This window comes from Styela clava, chromosome 11, assembly GCF_964204865.1.
Source record: "Styela clava chromosome 11, kaStyClav1.hap1.2, whole genome shotgun sequence".
NCBI lineage: Eukaryota > Metazoa > Chordata > Ascidiacea > Stolidobranchia > Styelidae > Styela > Styela clava.
Window position 1 is genome coordinate 564,451 of NC_135260.1, and position 17,539 is coordinate 581,989.

At 36.4% G+C, this 17,539-nt stretch overlaps 2 protein-coding genes across 3 annotated transcripts in view; one reads left to right on the plus strand and one right to left on the minus strand.

The window, feature by feature from the left end:
• The window catches only part of LOC120347599 (CUB and sushi domain-containing protein 2-like), a 234,000-nt gene extending 229,109 nt beyond the window's left edge, over window positions 1-4,891 (minus strand). The window contains exon 1 of the mRNA XM_078117625.1: window positions 4,761-4,891. The gene's annotated coding sequence lies outside the window, so the exon portion shown is untranslated. The remainder of the gene's footprint in view (window positions 1-4,760) is intronic.
• A 3,710-nt stretch (window positions 4,892-8,601) lies between these two features.
• The window catches only part of LOC120347274 (uncharacterized), a 30,041-nt gene continuing 21,103 nt past the window's right edge, over window positions 8,602-17,539 (plus strand). For both annotated transcript variants that reach the window (XM_039417176.2, XM_078117591.1), the window contains exons 1-2: window positions 8,602-8,779; window positions 13,831-13,982. In XM_039417176.2, the coding sequence (XP_039273110.2) occupies window positions 8,693-8,779; window positions 13,831-13,982 (239 nt within the window). In that variant the 5' untranslated portion in view covers window positions 8,602-8,692. The remainder of the gene's footprint in view (window positions 8,780-13,830; window positions 13,983-17,539) is intronic.

The following is a 17,539-nucleotide window of genomic DNA, read 5'->3' on the forward strand; positions in this document are numbered from 1 at the left end:
CATCTGAAAAAGTCGACGTGATTACAAGGTCGTTAAAAATCCGCTTGCTTTAGCGTAGAATGACTTTCGGTAGCGTAAAATATTCAACCAATGACAATTTAATTGTGTCCAACGTAACTAGCGGTTGCGTTTTTTTGCATCAAAATGAATAAAAAAAATGTACTGTAAAATATCACGGCAGTCTGTGGACATAAATCAAAAATATGAGATAAACTGCCCGATTGTATTTAGTTTTGATATGTATTTTTGAGATCTTGCGAATTCGTTATCGCAATTAGAAAAATCTCAAGATCTGATATAAAATCCGCGGAGTACTATTCAATTTAATTAATACAATGACAATACAGATAAATTATAAAGTATAGCAAAAATACATATTCATCGCCTTGAAATCATCGCGGAATGATTTTTTTTTTGTGTGAAGTAATCAAGCCATGACCGATACAGGTATATTTAAAATGTCTTGCTTTATTAACTCAATTGTCTGAAAGTATCATTGCATTAAAAAAATGGCAATTTGCTGACATAAAAATATGTGGTAAATTGCCCGATTATATCTTGTTTTGATCCGTATGAGCTGTATTTGCCGTATTGACTCCGCTCTATCGCAATGCTGCCAATTTTTAAGAAAAAACCGTTAAAAAATTTCCAAAGTCTGCTATAAAATCTCATGAATTAAATTTATTTTAGTACAAAAAATCGATTGAATATACTTTGGATTAATTATCTTATATAATATATATCCGGGTGGTCCAAACTGCGGCCCCCGGACACATTTCGTGCGGACCGCGGAACAATTTTAGCTCACACTAAACCATTGGCAGATATTTGTATTAATTGGCAGAAAATGTTTGAGTTTTTTTTAAACTATTTCAACTGGGAATAGTCCTTTTCGTAATCCCGATGTCGGGATTAATGTATGTTAAAATGCATGGAATTTCAATGTTGTATCTATAAACGTCGAGACGGCGCCTATATAGTATATCAGTATATGGGAATAAAGTCCTGTGATCGGTACCAGGAAAATGAATTGTCGTGTGCAGACAGGACCAAGCTGTTGAGATGAGTAGTGCAATTGTTGGCTATTTTGACAGCAGTGACGAACCGCGGAGCTGACTTAGCGCCGCGCGATACAGCTTTTTTTAGCTGGGTCCGGAGTCCCAACTTAGACGGACTTGGTTTTTCTTCGACAATAGCACCTGGTCTGCTCACGCTACGAGTAATAAAATTAGCCAAATATAACAATTCATCATACAAGAAGTGTAATAAAATAGGTGACCGAGGTAAACTGGGAGGAAACGTATTTCCTTACGCACAACAACGTTAAACACAGTGTCTGGTGTGTTTTCAAGTAATATCTGTCACGGAAGAATATACTTTTAAGACATTACAAAACCAAACAGGAGAAAAGATACCGAACATACCACGGTATTTCTCGGCAAGCAATTAACTAAAGGCTTTCTATATCCTCCTCAAAAAACTGATTAGAGCGGAAAATCGCATTCATAAATTATATTTAAAGTGAGTAAATTCGCGATGTTTTGATCACTTTTGGGTTTTCTCCGACTGCGGCCCGCGAGACATTTTCAAAAGTTTTAGCGGCCCGCCAACCTCGCACCATCCTGATATATATAATCATCACAACTCGGGAAAAAGTCGCGTTTCCAACCTTGTATAATGTTGGCAATAAAAATCTCGACGGTTATATAAAGAAATGGATAAAAAGCTAAATTTCGCGCACAATTATGATTTTAGTGACGGTATGGTATGGTTCCCAACGCCTATAAAACATAAAATTTCGTAATTTTCAATGCCTAGAGAAGCATTTTTAGACTGCGGCGGGTCTCCTACAACAAAACCCATATTGTATTTACTCCTTTATTTGCTTTTAGTATCTAACCGTCGATGAATATATAATAATTCTCAACGGTTTCACAACTCTGTGCGAGCAAAAAAATAAATAATTATTACCGTTATCGTGGCACAAATTCGTTGAAAACGTGTGATTTAGAGAGAATAAACACCCATATAAATGTGTTTGCGGCCTAAATAACAAGCCACACTGACAAAAACAATCGGCGGTTTAGAAACCCAATCGCACGCGTTATTGACGACTGTTTCAGATTTTCAAAAAATTCGAAAGGGGGGGTATTAATTAATGGCGTGTATTTATTGCGAAAAAAGTTTCACAGTGACTTCCAGGCTTTGTGCAATGCCGAGGTTGCATCATGTATGGTTAATATTGGCTGCATTTTATAGTTATCTTGGGGAGAGTTAATATTGCGAATAAATAACTGAGGGCGACAATTGATTTGTTGCGTGGTGGTGGGGAATCTTACCATAGAAACGAGGAAGACCGAGTTTCGGGTTTTCGCAATCTCAAACAATTTCCGGTGCTTTTGCGGATTTCATTTTCTTCAGAAATGATACCTTTTGTTTTTTACTATAAATCAAAACAATAAAAAATGCAATAATACTGCTAATGAAAGTGTTTTTAACCTTATTTTACTGCTCAAAATGTATTTAAAATTAAAAGCATTATGAATACAAAACAATTTATGCACTGGATCAATGAATATTAGTTAAAAACACGTCCCAGCACTAGCCCAATTTATAATTTTTCAACAAAAACGCCCGTCTTCCAGTTACGACAACGCACATTGTTACTTGGCGACGAACACCGCCTTCATAACTACAAAATTTCTATCCGTGCACAAATTTTTGAACGCTTCATTTGAATGTTCGGGTTACGACTTTATAATTTACTGAAAATCCAGAAACGCGCGCTATCGGGTTCGATAAACACGCGGCGGAAATTTGCCAAAGTGAATAAATTAAATAGGCCTATGCTATAACATGGGTAAAATGACCATTATTTTGCATAGCGTTATTTTACCTAAAACAAAAATTGAGAAAACTAAGTGTGGCTTTGGTAATTCACATTTCTGAATATTCAATATTTACTGTATAAACCAGGAGTTCCCAAATGGTGCGCCGCAGCGACTGGCTAAGTGACACTCGAAAATAAACAGAATTGTGTCTAATACATGATTAAATGTTTTATATAGTGTATTTATTATAAATGTTTTATTGTTTCTTATTTTAAATGCTGTGTATATGAATCAATACATTCATTTTACCTTTCTATTTAGTTTTCTTTCTGTTACGGGACAGCGGGACAGCGACATTTGAATTTACTGAATTTCAGGGGCGAACGCGGCAAAGTGAATAAATGATTGTAAATAAATAGGTGCGACCAAACTAAACACAAAAAATTGAGTAAACGGTTGAAAAATCAGTTACAAAATTATTATACTAAATTAATGAATGCTCCATCAGACACATCAGTTAACCGCACCATTTCAAGGCCGATATTGTTTTTCTCACATCGAAAACAGCCATTTTTTTTTCCCGTGCTATCACATTCCTTACATGCACCAAATTCTTATGTATTCAGTTCCGTAATCACGCTCTGCGGCCTACGCGGTACCGACATCATCATGTGTCCACACAGAATTACCGGCTGATGCAGTACGGGCACGGCATGCTACGGTACTAGTACTGGTACTAACTTACCTATCGCCTTTCTCCCCATTATTGTCAATGTAGTGGGTTTTACCCAACACCGCCTATCGGCCTACTGCTGTAGATATTGTATATTTACTTGTACTAATTTGTATTCTGAACTCTAACAAGAGACCTAATTATTGCTCATGGCTCAGAGGTACTGACCGCCAAACAAAAAATAAATAAAAATTTACAGTCTCCGTAGCGCAGAAATGGGATCGCAAATTTGTCGCGTTGATGCATTGCGTCAAACATAGACGACGACGTAAGCACGTACATTAACTGAATTAATGAAAGAATACGACGACGTAAGCACGTACATTAACTGAATTAATGAAAGAATAGCCCACTGGGGTGAACGGATATAAGCGGGCCTAAATCGAATTATTCAAAGATAGGATAGGACAGGATTTACATATTTATCCCGGGGGAGAGGAAAGCCGATAAGACGGCTTATCCATATGGCGAACCACGGCCTCTCGTCCGGTTACCATTCCAAGTCGGGTATGGGATTAGTTTTACTGTATTGTTTGTTTTTGGAAGCATGGACTTGGTGGTGGAGGAAGCCGTAACCGACCAGCGGTTACGTGAACCACCCAACGACGGCGAGGAGTCCAGCAATCCTCTCGCACATAATCATTCCTGCATGGGATTCGAACCCACGCAGAGTAATTAGAGGTGCGGTGGCGAGCGTATTCCTAACGCTTAGCCCGTTGAGCCACACCGCCGCGCCAGATGTTATTTAATTCAGGATTCATTATTAAAAAACGGTCCCAAAATACAAGAATAAACTCCCTTTTCTAAATGAAGCTGATTTAATATTCGAGTCACGCAGCTTTGACTCAGTGGTTACAAAATGGGTCCGAAGAAAAGAAGATCTATCGCAGAGTACTTATCCACGAAGGATGGTGTATGGAAAAGAAGCAGTATTTACTATATGATCATTCGCAAGTCTTATTTCTCTTGAAAGCCCGAGCATCTGAAACAAATAACTGGTCAACCAATCTCATACCCGGCATGAAATGGTAAATGGCAGCGGCCAGTGGTTCGCCATATGATCAAGTCGTCTTATCGGCTTCCCCTTCCCCGGGGATAAATACGACAATCATATCCGAAATATGACAATCATAACTGAAATATGAATGCCTAAAATCATGATATAATCTATAACACGTGAATCTACATCTACTCACGTTTCATGCAAAGCTCATTATTCAAGTAGACACACTGACAGACTGATAAATCCCGAAAATGTCTTGTAGTATTCCGATTTGCAACTCCGCATTGCCAGATTAAGGTTGTGAATTAGGCCAAGCCACGCTGTTGCCCATCTCGTCAGCAGATCCTCACCTAACACATCACCACAGCTCGTTTATTCCTTTTGATTCGGTTTAACTCAAGTACCGTAAAGCTTTGGCAGAAATGGAATGAAGTTTGTAATTGCCAGATGTGCGCTAACATATGTGGGCATGCGTTCAACGTTAACTTGAAAATTACTTGGAATATGTGAAATGAAATCATAGTTAATAGATAGGTCTAATATTTGTTACATGTGTACAGACAGAGCTTGGCGCATCGTGTCAAGCGTAAGGAACGTGCCAACTATCGGCTGATTAGCCTGCGCGGGTTCGCGATAGAATTCCTCGCCTCTCTGTCATATGGTGTTGGTTGACTTAACCACTGTTGCATCTGAAAACAATAATTTCTTAAATTTTCGTATAACCTGACATGGACTGGTAACCGGAAGAGAAGCTGAGCTTCGCCATATTATTACCCAACTTTCCCGTTTATCCGGCAACCTTGATAATGCTCACGCATGCCGAGTCTATGTGTCGAAACTATGTCTGCTGGACCTATAATTGTGTCGTCATAACTAAACTTTTTATTGCATCAACTTCAATCGTGATTGAGCTTTTCAGTGTTTTAATGGCGTGGGCAAAGTTTAGGATTTGCTGTGAGGTACAAGTACGAATAATCGGCCGTGCTGACACAAGGCAAGAGTAACCTACCTATAGCACGATGCCATTAATTAATTACCCAGCGAATCTCTGCTCGATTTTCCTTTAAAATACCAAAAAAATTACTCATCAAAATTATTTACAACTTTACATGTAAGCTTTCGACCGTGATCTTTATTTTTTCGTGTTCATATATAATGTTTATTAATTTTTCAGTATGATTGTTACGTAACGGTACGTAACAATAGAGGCAGATACAGGACAACAGCAACATAATATTGAAACGATCGTTATGTCTACTAACTAACGTGTCCAGAAACGCGCTTATAATAGTCCACTTCTTCTTATGAATTGACAGTTTACCATTTTTAGTTGCAATAGTTTTTTCACAATTAGTAATATTTTTCTCATACATAAAAATGGAGGCCTTTCTTTACGAAGTGTACATTTGTATGTTCAGGTTATACAGCGTGCGTCAAAATCTTAACGTCTATCCGCGCGCTGGCGCTATAGAGCCGCAAAATACTGATTATTCTTTTTACCAAAAAAGTGCAAATCCAGGCTACATGACGAATACGAACCGGAAGATTGATATATTGGGAGACGGCGGCTGGGAGTTGCCAGAATCGTCGTCGTGCAAGGTTAGCAAGGGATTTTCATATTTATTCCGGGAGGGAAAGGAAAGCCGATAAGACGACTTAATCATTTGGTGTACCACGAGCTCTCGTTTGGTTAACTGTCCATGTTGGGTATGGGAATGGTTACCGTTACCCGTTATCGGGTACCGGTATTTGTTTCAGATACCAGTACCGTAGGTGGATCTTCATCTATTTGTAAGATGTCATATGACAGTATGAAGGACACATTCGCGTTCGTCACTGCGAGACATAGGCCGTTTTGCGTAACCAGCCGCACGTTATGATTTTGCGTGCATGTGGTGATTGTGAATCTGAATGAGTGTTTGTTTTACTCAGTACAGTAATAGGGAGCCCGGAGAGAGGAATTCAAATTTCCAAACAGCATAGCAAGCAGATCGAACGTACGGTAGCGATGAAATTCAAAATTTGAAGACCAGATTCAAGTTTGTATCATACTTGCTAACAACATGTTCTCTCGTTACAAACATTTCGAACTCTGTAAAAAACGTGAGTTTTATGATGAACCTCATTCAGAACCTCAATCCTAAATTGCCCTTAGTAACTTCCATAATACCATTAAATTGCCGACTCGTTTCCTTTTTTCCTCGTATTTATTTTTTATATATTTATATTTAATCTCATTTGTATCCACCTATGATGAACTTATATATAGCACATACACAAGGGTCGGGAGCCTAGATGACTTTAATCGGTCTTGCACACCGACCCGCACAAAGCAATAATCAAATATTGTGGAATATTTTCGTTATTGTATTATGTTTATATTAGTGTTGATTTTGTTTTTGTGGCAATAAATCTCTCTCTCTCTCTCTCTTCCGAGAATGTGTTCGCATGAATCCTCGCGAACACCCTAAATCAGGGGTCTCAAATTCAATTTACCTTGGGGCCACTGGTGGCAGAATCTGGGTGGGTCTGGACGCATTAGGTTTTCTACAGTAAAAGCTTAGTTTAAAAAAATTAAATCTCAAATTTTTTTCCTTTTTCAAACACAACAAGTCCAGACCAGAAATAAACAAATTACAGAATTAAGACTAAATGAAAAAATAACTGAAAATATTGAGAATTAGTGATTGTTTAGCCAAAAATTCGAGAATATGACTTATAAAAGATGTAGTAATCATTCAAACTGATCTAAGTGACACACTAACATTAAAATTTCATACCAAGGGGGGCGCAAGCTATCGTCCTGTGGATTGCAATTTGCCCCTGGGTCGCGAGTTTGAGTCTTCTTGCCCTAAATAGTGAATCTCATCACTTGATATAGAAGGTGGATAGGATAGGATTCACACATTTATCCTGGAGGAAAGGAAGGCAAATAACGCGGCCTAATCCTATGGCAAACCGCGGCCTCTCGTTCGATTACCAGTGTATCGTGGTTGTGGGATCAGTTATCCAGTTACTTTTTTAGATTCATGGACTTGATGGTGGAGGATGTCGTAACCAACCAGCGGCTACGTGAACCGCCATACGGCATCTAGGAGTCCAGCAAATCTCTCGCACATAATTTATCCATGAAATTCGAACCTGCGAACTCATACGAGGTATTCAAAAGTGCAGTGGCGAACATATTCAGGTATTCCCAACACTGAGCACGATGAGCCATACTGGCGAGCAACTTGTCAGGGTTGCTTGTTTTTGAATTATATTAACGTAGCTATATGTGCGATATACCCATTCGCGCCTCTCTCTCTCTCTCAACTTCAATTTTGATGTGGGGCTATGTTCACAATGCGCCACTGCATTCTGTGTCATTCATCAATAGTTCGATAATTATTAACAGTTAAGACGAATTGTGATCTTAGTGTTCACCGATTCTAATCAGCTCCCTTGTCACTGGTCCTTCGCATAGTCCCACATTCTGTTTGGATTACCTGGTACCCGCCACATTATTTCAAAGGGGAATGGCGTTTAGTTAGCCTTAACATTTTTAATCGTTTTCGTCCAGTTCATTTTTTTTAGAAACTGGATTGGTAAGTCCCACAGTTTGGGAACCAATGTCCGTAGGCCACAGTTTCCAATTATTTCTCGTCATTAGGTTCAATAGAACAAACACTCCATGTGTCTCACAAACGAGAGACGCCTGGCACGATGGCAGATTCGGCATATTGCGCCATGCTTATCTCGATAATAATCGCGACTGCCACATCACCGAAATTGCCATTTTTTGCTAAAAACTCTCGCATGCCACGGTAAAAATTCTTTTTCTTTGGTAAATCGGATTACTTTTTCCAGAGGAATTTAATGATGACGTTGTATTGATGGACAGTAATGTACAGACGTCCCCTAAAGGAGGGGTGTCTGTTTATTGGCAAAATGGGATTCTCTCAAATGGGACAATGTCACTCAATCTGTGAAGTTTGCCATACTAAATGTCTTAATTGACCAAGAATTAATATACTTTTTTATTCTTTTGTCAGTTTATTGTAAACTTTCATAAAAACATTCGACTCATTTTGGTGGCTGTTCTTTCGTCTCTCGTTATCATTGTGGAACCAGAATCTCGTCAAAATGAGGATTAAAATGACTGGTGGATCACCATGGGGATTTAAAATGACAGGAGGGAGGGATTTCAGGCAGCCACTAGCCATCGGAAAGGTGGGTTAAATTACTTTTATACTTTAGTACTATTTGTATTTCTTTATCATTAATACTGATAGAGATGGATATTTTCAGTAGATTACAGTTTTCCAATTCCATGATGTCCCCCATCTAGATTCCGTGGCAAGTGCTGGACTGGGGTCATCTTTACAAACCGGGAGTTGTCAGGGTCAGAATTGCCGACTCCCAAAATAAATTTTAACCTACAAAAAGTCAAAGTACAACAAAAAGTATTTAGGGATAATCATTTCTATATTCAAAGACCAGTGCTTCGGATTTAAAAAGTAAAAAACGGCTTAAATTGGTTGTGAAGGACAATGTCATTCAAAAAACAACTGAAAGTTATATATTCAAGATAAAAAAGTCAATAAAACTTATTTAAATTTGAAAGTTGCAAAAAAAAAAATGGAAAACAAACAATTTTAACCTTTGTCATATTTGCATAAAATTTTTTTTTAGATTGTAACCAATTTATTACCTAGTTTTCGTTTTTTTATTCAAATTTTCTGAAATTGGAATATAGTGCCTCGTCTTTAGCCTTGTTCAGAGAAAATATTTGAGAGCACGCCATTAAATACTTTTATTAGTTTTAGTGAATGAACTGTTTGCACAGTCTCGACAGCAGGTGCGAAATATAACGCTGGGATTACCTATTAGTAAAATAAATGTTTGTTTTTCAAACTTCTTTTCAAATGTAGCGTAATGAATTAGGACTATGATATAAGCTTTCATTGAACTTAAATCTAAAGCACAAAACATATTTTTGTTTGACAAATATAATTCTGCAATTAGTACTGTTGTTACGTGAATATCTGTAGGGTGTGGTGTAATATTTGGATTTTGTTTTGTTCAAAGTTCCCACACATAGAAGTACCGGTACATGTTTCTCAGCTATGTTGCAGGTTCTCATTAGGAGAAAACAAGACTCATCTCTGAGCAATGTTATGTGCACTAACTCAGAAGAAAGAAAACTCGTTTCTGAGCAATCTTATCAGCACTCACTTATAACTAAAGGAGACTCAACTCTAAGTAAAGTTACGCAAATGAATTATGTGGCTTTTAAGTGTGTGTGTGTCTAAACTTTGAACAATTTTTTTCATAAAATAAAACACAAATAGTACACCTCAATCTACTGCTATTCAACTAATAGCTGTATTGTTTGTTCTTGCTTTACCTTCAAGTCATGATTTTTTCCTTATCTCCTATTGTTAACCATTACGATTTATGCAAATGCTCAAACAATTCTTTCCCCCAGGCAGATATTCAATCATGGTTTTAAACAAATTCCCGTTGATCGTGGTTTCAGTTTTTTCATTGTGTTTCCAAAAATTGGTATTTTGATTGTCATTATGTCTTTCTACTTTAAATTTGTTGCAATGATCTAAAATTAGTCCAGCAAATGCTGCCATTGACTAGATAGAAATTAGCTATCCTTACCTTCAATCTGCACATGGTTGTATATTTTGATAAAAATTATAGTTTTGAGAATGTAAATTAGTTTTGTCAACTCACTAATAATCTCTCAAAACAACCATCAAATGGTAAATTATATGGAGAATTTATCTGGGGTCAAGGGTTCAGGGAAACATTCGGTGCTCCCGTAGTATGTGTACCAGGTTAGATTAGGCCGAAATTTTATTCCCGTTTTCCTTATTTTAGTTCTATTACAAGATCGGGGACTGTCTGTGTTAGCCAAGTGAATATCCCCCCTGCCTAGAGGCTTCCGTCCCTTTACACAACTTGATTTAAAGTAGGCGAACAAAATTAGTTACCACCATATTGGTACACATACTTCTGAAGCGCCAAACATTCATTGTTTGTAAACCAATCGTATCCGAAAATCCAAATCTACTTAATAAGTTACAACTTACAATTACGTAAAATAATCACAGATTTCCTCAACAATCTCATATAATTAAGACCAGATAATTACTAGGCACAATTATAGCTAATTATAATGTTCTTAATAAGTTCAAGAAGGATTTTGTTGTATTTATGTCTCTTCTCACTCTGAATAAGGCCCTGTGCAAGCATCTCCTGACATTTAAGAAGATGCTATTTTATGGAAACTGGAATTTTTTGTTTGATTTGAAGAGTAAATTTGATCAATTCTTCGACTGTGTCACATTTATTTTTTTGCTTTTATTCATTATTAATTATTTTATCAAACGTGGTACATAAAATAACTGAACTGAACTAGAAATAAAACTAGGTATTTCACTTGAAGATCAGAGGGCACAAGTGTTAGGCAGAGGTGGGCAATTACGGAACTTTTTGAGCGGGCCAGTTACAGATACCGGTAATATACTTACTTACTGAGTCGGAGGCTCAAAATTCAATATGAAAAACTATGAATAAAAACCAGTTTATTCACAAAAGCTAGGCTAACGTTTAAATGATAATAATAAGCACAATGTAACAATCGGGGTGACGTTTTTTCATTAATATTTTCAACAGAAATTTATATCTTGAAAACTATAGTCTTAATATCAGCAGAAATAAATGGGCCGGATTAAACACTGTGTGGGAGCATAAGTGGCGAATACGAATCATGAAAGTTTGAGAACTCTTGCACTAGGCCTTAATAAGCCCAAAGTTTTTATGTTTGAGGAAGTCCAACCTTGGTTGGACGATAATTTACTGAATTGTGTGCAACAAGGCTAAATAGTTATCTTCACTCTTGCTACAGCATCCTTGCAATATATGCATACGTATACACCGGCGCAAAAGCATAAAAAAGGATGAGTAGATGGTCTCGCAAAAATAAAAAAATGTGTTTGTGTTACTATGCGGCAAGACTCTTGAATCACCCAGGATGGTAATCTGTATTCTCGCTACAGCATCCTCACAATATTAGCATCTGGATCCACCAGCATAAAAGCATAGAAGAAGGATAAGTAGGAAAACTCCAGAAACCAAATCAATATCGCTATCCCACACCATTGCCGTAAAACCCTGCCAAGACAGACAGAGAATAAACATTTATTCTAGCTCACATTTGTTTGTTTTAGCTTGACTTCAGTAAACAAATCTGCAAACAAATCATCTGCTTGTGAATAGCAACATTCAGTTTGCTACAGAGTATTTTGCCACACACTGTGCTAACAGAACAAACCTTTGGCCAGTGGTTCCCTGATGAAACATTGGCCCCTAACTCTTTCTGGGGTAGCCTACTCCCGAAATATGTAAACCAATATGGCAGACACCAGAATTTAGTATGTGTACCAGGTTAGGGTTAGGCCATAATTTCAGGTACAAATACTACAGGAGTCACTTGGCTAGTCCCCAAACTCTTAATAGAACTGAAATAAGGAAAATTGGAATAAAATTATGACCTAAACCTGGTTCACATACTTCGGGAGTACCCTTTCTGGTGGAGTGAAACCCCAAAGAAACATTTCAGAGGCTCGATGAAATCCTGCGCAATATTTTAATTGTCTGAGCTGTTAATATACATACAAACCTAACACTGGCAAAACAAAATGATCTTTAAAGTGCAGCGAGTTCAGACAATTAAAACTATTTAAATGAGTTCCCTGAGAATCTAGAACAGTTGTTCTCAAACAGTGAGGCGCGTCCAATAATAGGATCATAGAAAATTTTTTGTGGGCCGTGAAGCTGATTAAAAAGATTTCTTCTTGCCCGCCTTATTTTCGATATTTACATTTCTCTATTATTTCCATCTAACATGTTTTTTGAATAAAACGTATTTGGGCTTTATTCTCTGGTATTTGTATCTTATTGTTAGATAGTTATTTCTGAGGTGGGGCGCGAGACTTGACAAATTCTAAAAAGGTGGCGTGGCTTGAAAGTTTGAAAACCACTGGTCTAATATGTTTCAATGTGATTCCTCTCCTTCAAAAGATTGGCAACAACTGTTCTAGAATAATATTTTTATTTTGCTACTCCTGTCATATTATGAGTACAAAGATGGCGGATACCGGAACCTAGTATGTGTAGCAGGTTAGGGTTTGGCCATGATTTTATTGCAATTTTCTTCATTTTCGACTACCCAAGTGACTCTCGTAGTATTTGTACTTGAAATTATGGCCTAACCCTAACCTGGTACACATACTACGTTCCGGTGTCCGTCATCTCGGTTCAGATACTGAAGGAGTAAATGTATTTTCTGAAAATAGAATATTGAATATTTCTGAATAAGGCCATACATGTTCAGCAATGAACAATTGAGACTTTTAAAAATTTAGTTTTGGCACCTTCAACGAAATCGAATGGTTTTTGTAGCATTGACAAATCTCCAGTGGTATTAACAGATAATCTGCTTTAATATGAGACTTTATCAATAATCCGGTAGCAGATTAGATAAGATTAGATTTAAATCAGCAGATTGATATAAACTGGTCTTTTTGGTGAAATTCCACCCGTCGCATATGTTAGAACTCTTTATCCCTCTCTTACCAAGTAATTTGTTTATTCAATCATTTTTTGGCTAGGGTTATGCATTAGTCAATGAGTGTTATCGAATATAAAAACATGATTTTTAAAAAAAACTATTTAAGTGTTAACATAGTTAACATTGAAAAGCTTTCATAGCTCTACTTCAGTTGCAAATTTAAGACCAATGTCTTAAAATAGGATTAAAGTACTTTTTCGACAGAATCTTTAAGCTTCGTTAACCCTGTAATTGTTATAAATTGTGCCGTAACATATGCCTGTGCAGTAGACCGTTGAAATACTTTGACAGATTAGCTAAGGTATGCTAGTATCTGCTTTTATTGCCCAAATATTTTTGTGTGATTATATATTTTTTATTATTTGGCGCATATTCATTCACTTTTCTTTAAAAAAGACATGTACAAGCAGCCACTTCGCTCTGAACATGGCCTTATACATGCAGCCACTGATATTAAAGGATATAAAGAAGTCACAAATTTGACCACAATCTTTTTAATTTGAAATTTTATGAACATTCCCTCGTAGCCATTGACATTAGTATTCCAGTAATCAACCATAACTTTCATTTCTTGGCAAAAGTTCTTATAAAATCACAGTTATTATAAACAATACTGAACCTTCTTTATTTTCAGGTAACAGCTGGGAGCAAGGCAGATCGGGCTGGAGTAGTTGAAGGCCATCACATTATAACTGTGAACGGAGAAGATGTGACAAATCTTGCGCATCTCGAGGCTCAGAATAAAATTAAAGCTGCCAAAGCTACGTTGACTTTGGAAATATCAAAGTAAGTTCTAGTTATTTGATTCCATCCAACTAGTTTTTTTGTCCTCTTGAAGTCTTTTGGTTAAGTTGTCTCCGTGTGAGAGCACTAGGATGTTCAGTCAGTGGTTCATTTTTTCACTTGCCGAAAGTACACACTGTACAAACATAATTGAGAAAGATAAAAAAAATTGTGGCTGAAGCGTTGGACTTGTGTATTCCATACATTTAATTCTATAAAATTTGTTCTTCTGGAGATCTTGATAAGTCTTTCGGTATCTAGATCTAGGATTTTTGTGAAACATCAAAGCCTCGAAAATATATTAAATTTTATTCCCCCCTCCCTCCACAATATGTTGAAACATTCGCCCACCCCCTGGGTTGGAATGCAATATTTCATGTAATTTCAAGCAGAACAAGATGTCCATTGACATAAAGCGTCTGTGATTCCTATCTACAAAAACACGAAACATAAATTCTTTTGAAATGCCTGAGGGTCTCTGCTTATCTTTCTTTTACGTTATTTTGACATATTTCATGATCAGGGTGACATGTTATGCATTAGAACCAAATTATATTGTGTTACATTTTAAAATTTCAAAAAAGAGGCATTTTTGTAAACTTCATATCTGTAAATGGGAGGGGGATCTCCCTATTTTATATTTGTTATCTGTAAATGTTAAATATAATTCACAGCAGCACATATCTTGATAGTAAAACATATTTTATAATTATTAAGGTTTGAGGAAATCACATTTTGTCATTCCTAGATCTGTGCAACGAAACCTAATAATGAATAGACATATGGCACTACCTAAACCAAAACAGGTAAAGCAGTGGTTTCCCAACCTTTTTTTAAAAATGCAACACACAATTGAGCTCTTCAAATATTCGAGGTTAGGAACCACTGAGGTACAGCATTGAAAACCAGACCAAAATATGACCCCTGGTCCATAATTACAAAAATCAAAAAATTTCTGAAAAATGCGGCCTAAGCAACTTTGGTATTACTGTGGCAACATGCATTTATATGATAATAATACAGTGAATTTAAATAATTTTGACATTTTTTATGGCTTAGCTGGTTTGTTTTTTCATATTTTTTGTTAAGAAATATAAAAAAACTAATTATGTAGTTTTACCATCAAAATCGTGGAAATTTGAATTTTTTGGTGATCGTTTCTAAAAACTATATTTTCTTATAACGCTCATTCGAATATCATCCAAATCGTGGAAATTTAAAATCTAAATTTTGCTGTCAAGTAAGTTTCTGTCGTTTTACCATAAATCCCCTTGTGATAAACATCCTCAGTGAGTAACCCTTTAGGGCAGGTGTGGGCAAGGTTTTTGAACCAGGGGCCAAAAAGTTTGCCTGCCCACGGCGCCCAGACTGGCGGGACATGTAAGTGTGACGCAAAAATTTACATATTTTTTAACAGCATTTACAGTGCCATGAAAGTGAAAGTGGAAAGCAATAAGCCTCGTGCCAAAACTGAATTTAATCGTAATCTCAACAAATTTCTTGAGCTATTTTTTAGCTAAAACATAGATATTTGTTTTTGTTTAGTTGTGACAGTATCAGGATGGCTAGTTGAAGTGCCCAACGTGCCGGATTTGGCCCAATGGCCGTAATTTGCCCACGTTAGGTTTAGGGTGTCTCTGGACTACCGGTAAATTAATTACATATCATTATTCTAGAATACCAACTATTCTTAAAATAGACATATTGGATGACAATTTAAGGATATCTTTTATGACAAATATGATGTCATAGTATGACCATTATGATTCATTAACCCTGCAGACTAACAGTGAAACTATGTCGAGTGTGGCTTACTATTAGTAATGCCCATGGCCATATCAGGATAATTTGGTTTTCTAGAATTATGTAAATTATTTTCAATGTTTCATTCAACTTCTGACAGTGTTATATAGCATGGCAACTCAACAGGCGGGCCGCAGGCCAAATCCGAACCTTTCGGGTATTTGAATCAAACCGCATCTAATTCTTTATTTTGGATCATTAGCCCCACTTTTAAAGTTTCATTTTATAAAATGACTTTTATTGTTTTTAAAATATATGAAAAGAACTATAGAACCATAATAATCTTGATTAGCTGATAACTATGAGATGTCAAAAGAAGCATTGTTTTGTATCTAACATAGCAATTTTTTAAGACCTTGTAAACTTATGATCTTCGGCCAGACTTACTATTTGATACATTTGATCTTGGCAATTAAAAAAATTTTCAGAACCCCCCCCCCTTTTTTTGAAAAATTCTGGGCTACGCAGTGGCTAATTATACAGAGCCCTGTGAGTGTGAAAGCTTATAAAACTTTGTAGAAAAAATCTGGTTCACAAACTTTAATCCCACATTTTTCACAACAAAACAAGCCAATCATGGTTTAATCCTGTTGTTAAGTTAGTCGTTGACCTGTGAAGTGGGTTGTCGAGGAAGTTAACAAGAAAACAACAAAGTCTTTTGATAAAGAAAATACTTGACGACAAATTGTCTGAGATACCCAGATCGATAATTTGTCATGTAACTTTTGCAAGCACTAGGAAAATTCCAACAGGGCTTGATAATATGGCAAATAAAATGGTGCTCCCGAAGTATGTGAACCAAGATGGCAAACACCGGAACGTGGTATGTGTACCAGGTTAGGGTTAGGCCATAATTTTATTTCGATTTTCTATATTTTAGTTGTATTACGAGTTTGGAACTGTGTGTGTTTGCCAAGTGAATATACCCCCTGCCCATAGGTTTCATTCCCTTTACACGACTCGATGTAAAGTAGGCGAACAAAATTAGTTACCTCCATATTGGTACACATGCTTCTGGAGCGCCAGAAAATGAAGTTTATGAACTTCTGTTTGTGTATGATTGTACCAAAAAGTTTTGATAATCTAGGATGCTTTACCTGCTTTTGTACAGTTTTAAGTATTTTTATAATTTACATAAAGAAGTATTATAGTAACAATAAATAACTACAGAATTTTAGAAAAACTTTGGAAAATACAAAACAAAATTCCCCCACAACGAACAAAATTTTCCCTGGTTGTTGAGAATATGTTTCAAATGACCTTGGCTCTGTTTTTGTGGTCATACCATATTATTTGCCTGTTTTAGTTCGCAATTTCGACCAATACCTAACCAACAGTGACATTTCCATTGTGTTTTGCTCCTATTATACGGCTGAGCGAATAACAATGCATTTTTGCCGACTAAGTGGAATTTCTAGGCTTTTTAGCTTTGTGATTTTAGTTTGCGGCATCGCTGGAATTTTTATGACGGCTCGATTTTTTTACACTAAAATTTACCTGAAAAAGGTAAATCTTACATGGTGTTATTCTTGAAATGCATTTTTTTTTTAAATTAAAAAATTAAAAAAGTTTTTAAAAATATTTTTCAATTTGAATTTGAGATAGCCTAAACCAGCATTTCTCAAACTTTGTTTACTCCGGAACACCTGCGTTTTTTTATCTCACCTTGCAGAACATCGAAAAAGTAGCTTATGAGTAAATTGAAAAGTTTGCTGTATACGAATAATAAATTAAAATAATAAATTCTAGGTTACTGT